The sequence below is a fragment of the Tupaia chinensis genome, unplaced genomic scaffold, assembly GCF_000334495.1.
Source record: "Tupaia chinensis unplaced genomic scaffold, TupChi_1.0 Scaffold000628_1, whole genome shotgun sequence".
In the NCBI taxonomy this organism is placed as follows: Eukaryota; Metazoa; Chordata; class Mammalia; order Scandentia; family Tupaiidae; genus Tupaia; species Tupaia belangeri.
Window position 1 is genome coordinate 1,739,604 of NW_006160148.1, and position 5,717 is coordinate 1,745,320.

Below are 5,717 nucleotides of genomic sequence, written 5' to 3' on the forward strand. Positions count from 1 at the left end.
GACACCCCGGGACCTCAAGCTGGGGTGTGGAAGAAGAGTGGGGGGCGAGCAGAACTGTGGAGAGAAGCCTGCTACAGAACGCTTTCCCTGGACTGCCCAGAGAAAGAGGTGGCCTGCTCTGGCCCTCGCCCTGGAACTCTCCCTCAGTGGCAGTGTGAGGGTGGCGGTGCGGGGAGACAGCGGAGCCAGAGGCCGGGAGAAGCTGTCCCTGCCTTGTCCGAGCAGTGGTGTGTGCAGGAGACGAGTGAGTGGAGGGGGCGTGCCTACAAGCCCTGGCAGGTAGCGTGGCAGGAACCGAGGAGGGTCAGGACAGGCTAAGGGGTGAGGGGTGCGTTTGCTCTAGATGCTCCGATTTGGAGGTGCTACCTAGACACCCAGGTCAGGGCTAGCCATCAGTCCGAGGGAGCCCAGCCACAGTCCTCGGGAGCTACCTGGGCTGCTCGGGGTGGCCCAGGGCAAGAGCCGGGAGCTGAGAGTCAGGCTTGCTTGGCCGTGGGCTCCAGGGACGGAAGACGTTTACAGGGAAGACCAGGAATTCTGTTTCTGCCTGGCGCTGACATTTCGGCCTGCCTGCTCAGACCCCCAAGGAGTTGCCAGCCCTCTGTGCCTGCTTCCCGCCTTACGTGGGCTTGCACACTTGAACAGATCTCCACCGTAGTGAAGCAGCACCTGGTCACAGAGTAGCCAGGGGGAGCTCGGCCTCCGGGCACAGAGCGGCCCGCTGCCAGCCCGACTCCTCAGTGACAGGGAAGCAGAGAGAGCTGCCCTTCCCAGAGCTCCGGAGACGTTTGCACGTCCCTGATTAAAGAAAGCACACTAGATCTGCACAGAAGATACAGTGGTTCGTTTCAGACCCCGCTAGGTATTTTACTCATCTGAGGCTTATTTTGTTCAAAGAGAGGAGGATTTGATGCCACTTGAAGCTGGCAGGGGCAGGCGTGAGGAAATCAGGAGCCTCTCCTCTCCCTGCTCTGCCACAGCGGCTCTGGCTCCCACTGCCTCCACCACAGGCCAGGCCGCTGTTCAGCATTTTCTAGTAAGAACCTGACTTTGTAATTCAAATCAAGCCCCTGTTGCTCTTCCTACTTTCTGTATCATTTGATTCCTCCTGGTTCAAAAATGCCTTTCATCTCTACTATCTCCTAAAAATGTGCCACCAAGCTCTCTTGCATTTCAAATACTTACCAGCTTCTGGAGAACCCCGGGCAGGCGCAGACTAGGTGCAGCTCAGAGGCAGCCCGCCGCCTCCTGTAAGCATTTACACGTTGGGAAGCCGCACCCAGCCTTCTCCCTGGCAGACCAGGGGCCGCACAGCCGACGGGCAGTCACACAGGCTCTGGAACACAGTAGTCCCCGACTTGTCCTGCTCCACGTCTTAGCATCAGATGACTTGGAACAAGACGCATGTCTTGTAGGGTCCCAGCTTCCTGCTGGGCTGGGCACCAGCGGGAGGGCAGTGAGAGAAGGTGGGCACAGGTGTGTCCTCACGGGGCTCCTGGTCCCGCGGGCAGAGGGCAGACACGCAGTCACAAACGGGTGGCTCAGGGAGGGCCCGGCCCCGAGCACCATGCATGGAGGCGCATCCCGGCTCCGTCACAGCCGTCTCCCTGAGCAGGTCCTGCCCAGCCTCCCTGCCTCGTCTCTCTGTGAAGTAGGACTGTAACAGGCATGAGAGAACGGCGTGGGTCGCTTACCAGCACTGTTACCGCCGTCCCTGAGAGTAGGTGACAGCCACGGAGGGTCTCCGTGTGCGGAGAACGTGGGATGGGGCAGGGCGGTTGGTTTAGATGTGGAGGGTCAGGAAAGCTTTTCTGAGGGAGTAGACACAGAAGTCCCTGGAGTCGGCCACGGGCCCGCCAGTGGCATGGCGGTGAAGGCGGCTGGACCCCACACCGTCCAGGCCCCCGGCCTGGTGCCTTGAAAAACACCAGACGTGTGTGCATTCGAATCCCAGAGGAGAAGGGATTACAGCGTGGCCAGCTCTCCTGGAGGGTGTTTTCTTGCTTTTCCTCTCCCTCTCTCTCTCTGGTGAGTGCACACACCCTACAGCAAAGTTAATAAAGAGAAAAACAAAACAAAACAAAGCCATGCAGAGAGCGAGCAGGAGATGCACAGGAAGGAGAAGGGAAGTGGCCAGGCGGAGGCGCTGAAGGCGAGCCGTGGTGCCGCTCAGGGCCCAGCCTAGCACAGCGTGGGCATCACGCTGAGGACTGCTAAGCCCGAAGGCAAGGCGGGCGAGCTGGACCACGGTCCCCCAGGCAGCACACGGCAAGCGGCATGTTTTCTGTCAGAGAACCTGGTGACAGAAGTGTCTGAACATGGCTGGTTCTCAGGCCCCGGGGGCCCCGCGTGCAGTGGTCTGACACTGAGGTGGTCCGTGCTCCCAGGAACCAGTTCTGCCCTGGAGGTGGGGCTGGGGCTGAGTCAGCATGTCCCGAAGCTGTCCTGGGGGGCCACGTGCACAGTGTGGTTCTGGAGATGGGCTGCTCTAGTCACGCCTGCATGAACAGGACCCCTTTTACCGCGAGGCCAGGCCCCAGAAAACTGGCCCCCGGGCCACACCTGGTACCGCCCGGGAACTCAGGCTGGTGCTCCCATTTTCCCATGGTCAGAAAACAGAAAGGCAACGAAGCAGTCTCTGGCACACAGCGCCCAAGATGTCCCTGCTGGGCCTTTCCCGGGAGTCCATCCAGGGTGGCTCGGGCTGCACCAGCTCCGCTCGGGCCCGGCCCCGGGGACGCTGTGTCGGGAGAGCCCTCGGCCCCCGCTAACCACAGGGCTTTGATCTTCCAGGACAGATCCTCCAGAAGGACCAGGAAATCAAGGACCTCAAACAGAAGATGTCCCCCCCCTTCTCCTCCAAGTTTGTGGAGACCAGCCCCTCCGGACTCGACCCCAATGCCTCTGTCTACCAGCCCCTGAAGAAGTGAAGGCCAGCCGCGCGTTCTGCCCGCCTGTTTGGTTACCAGGAGGCACCACCAAGGAGCGTCTCTGGCAGTCCAGATAAAAAAGTTTCTATTGTATTTTGTGGGACTGTATATGTTGTCATTTTTAAAAGGGGGGAGACAACTTCCACGTCTGATTAGGACTGCCCGTCAGTTTCCTTGTAAATTTTTAGAAGACCTCACAGAACTTTGCAGTTTATTTTTCTCGGCCAACACATTAAAACCAGTCTTGGATTTCAAGTAGCCGGTTTTGCCTTTTATGTATTCTCATATAGTTTCCTCTTGAAGAAAAAAAAAGCAGAGTTTTTGCTTTGAAAGTCTTTATTTCGGTTCTGTTCTTAAATAAGCAAACAAACCCTGCACATTGGATTCCTGGGGGATGACCCTGAAAACTTTCAGATCTTAGAGGGGAAGGGTTAAATAACCTAGCAGCTTTGCTTTGCATTCAAGGTGATTATTGGTATTGCAGAAAACAAAACTCGATTGCCCCTTCAAGGACCAATCAATTCAAGGTGCACCGTTTAGGCCAAGAAGAAGACCGAGTGACGAGAGTAGCTGCAAGGGTGTAACCGGCTGTGCTGGAGGTCTGTCCCCGCTAGCAGCAGTCCTCTTCACAGTGCCTTGGGGGAGGACAGTTCAGGAGGAAGCTTGGTCGCTCAGCCCGTTTCCCCTCCTCCGTGACCTCTCCGCTGTCTGTACCAAGCTCGCTACGGATCCTGCTGTAACACTGGTGTGCGGCGGCTGCTCGCGACCTCCATGGCCACCCGTCTCTGAAGCAAGCGCCGCGGTGCCCTGAGCTTGCCCAGTAAAGCGCTTTGGGAAGGGAGCCGGGTCGTGCTTGCGTAGGAGACGGGAACCGTGGCTCGTGAAAGCCGCAGCTCCTTCCCCACTTCATGTAGCTGTGCTTTCCCCACTGTTCATCATCTTGTGTTTGACAGTTTAAAAGAGGTTTGACTATTCCTCAGCTCTTGTGCCAAGGAGGGTTTTTCTTTTGTTTTTATTTTTTTTTAAGACTTTTAAACTCAAAACTGCACAAAGATTTCAGTTTCAAACATGTATTATACTTCGGTAGAAAAGTGTTCTGCACAGGCAACTTTTGGAAGTATTTAAGAATCAGGGTGTGGGTCGGGGGAGGGGGGTCAAAGCAAAATTGTATTTGGAAACTAGGAAAAACTAAGAAACCAAGTTAGATTGGTTTGCTTCCTTGACATGGATTCTGGGAGGACGCAGTTCTTCTAAAATCTCCTGCGAATCGGCATGTACATGTCATTTAAAGCAATTGCAGTAGGACAAGCAGGCAGTAAAATAGAAGTATTCAAAGGAATCACCCTTCAACCACAGATCTTATTTTGGGATTAAAAAGGCAAAACTTCTAGCTTCAGCCAGGTGTGCATGTTGCTGCCATTTGCATTTTTGAATCATCTTGTGTAATTGTCACCATGAAAGTGTTACTTGGAATTGTCATAGGTTTTTTTTTTTTTTTCATCTTTGTGCAAAAACATGGAAAATTGTCACTGACTTTGTGTTGAGGTTTCCCCCATTTTGCTGCCTTTGGGGACACTATTTTTGTTGAATACTTGGTCTTGGCTGCATTCTTTTTTTTTCCCCCTGTGGGGTTTGAAAGAATAAACATTTTCTTACAGATAAAACTAGTTTTCTGCCTTTTTGACTCTCCTGGAGGGCACAGCAAGGTAGATTGCTGAGGGGGGCCCGGCTGGCCGCTGCCTTCGCGCCGCCCTCAGCCCCGTGCAGTGGACGCCGGGCAGGGAGCACACCCAGCACTGAGCGGGCCCTCGGGGCTCTCAGCCTGGTGCCGTCTCTGTTCTTTCTTAAGACCTGTCCCATCTCATTGGTCCCATCTCTCTTCTGGCCTCGGGTCACAGCCAAGGCTGATTGGTTTTCTGATACAGCCCCCCTTCCTAAAGCCCGTCAGGGAAGGGCTGCAGGGTGATGGGCGAGAAAGTCCCGAGAGCAGGTGTCCTTCACCAGGACCCAACGTTGCTGCTCCCAGTTCCGTGTCTTGCTGGACCACCGAGTGACCTGTACCCTGTCGGGCTGCTTGTCTGCTGTGGTCCTGCACCGGCCTCCGGGGTAACCACAGGCCGCCTCCGCTGCCCTCCCTGTTTCATCTGCCGAGACGCTGCCTCTCTTGCCGGTGTCTTCCTCTCTCGGCCATCGTTACAATTGATTTTGGCTCCAGGTTTGGAGATGCTGCTGTTGGCACCTTACCCCATCGTACCGCTGGGCAGCCTCTCTCGGTCTCTTGCAGACACACCACGCTGAGTGCCGTGATGGGAGCTCCCGGGGGAGACGCCTTGGCCTGGCTCGGCCTTGGCCTTCCCTGAAGGAGCGTGTCCGCCTACACGCGTCCCCATGGGCACACGCTTTTCCACTGAGGAGCTCTCCAGTTGTCTTCGTTCTTTTAGGCCCGTGACGTGGCCCCACATCGCAGTGCATCGGAACGCATCCCGCGCCGAGGAGCGGTGTTCGCTGTCCGAAATGGTGACGTGTTTGCGCAGGGACAGGCTGAGCGTGCCCAGACCGGCTGAGTAGCCTCTGCGCGTTGGCACCTCCCGACTCGACTTGAGGCGGTGGCTGGCACGTGTTCATTCTCCTTGTGAGGGTCTTTCCGCCAGATCCTACAAGGTGACAAGCAGTCGTCCCTCGTGAGTCCCGGCCTGCAGGAAGGGAACACCCGCCCGCTGTCTGCTCCCACGCTCGCGGCTGGGTGAATCCGGGCTGGGGAAGGCCCTGGGGAAGCCGAACATTTCT

The 5,717-nt window shown here is 56.3% G+C and overlaps 1 protein-coding gene across 1 annotated transcript in view; it reads left to right on the forward strand.

Moving 5' to 3' along the window:
• The window catches only part of MACO1 (macoilin 1), a gene marked incomplete at its 5' end in the record, with an annotated part of 58,847 nt that extends 54,626 nt beyond the window's left edge, over positions 1–4,221 (forward strand). The window contains one exon of the mRNA XM_006159472.3: positions 2,794–4,221. Within this exon, the coding sequence (XP_006159534.1) occupies positions 2,794–2,930 (137 nt within the window). The remainder of the gene's footprint in view (positions 1–2,793) is intronic.
• Between the last annotated feature and the right edge of the window lie 1,496 nt (positions 4,222–5,717).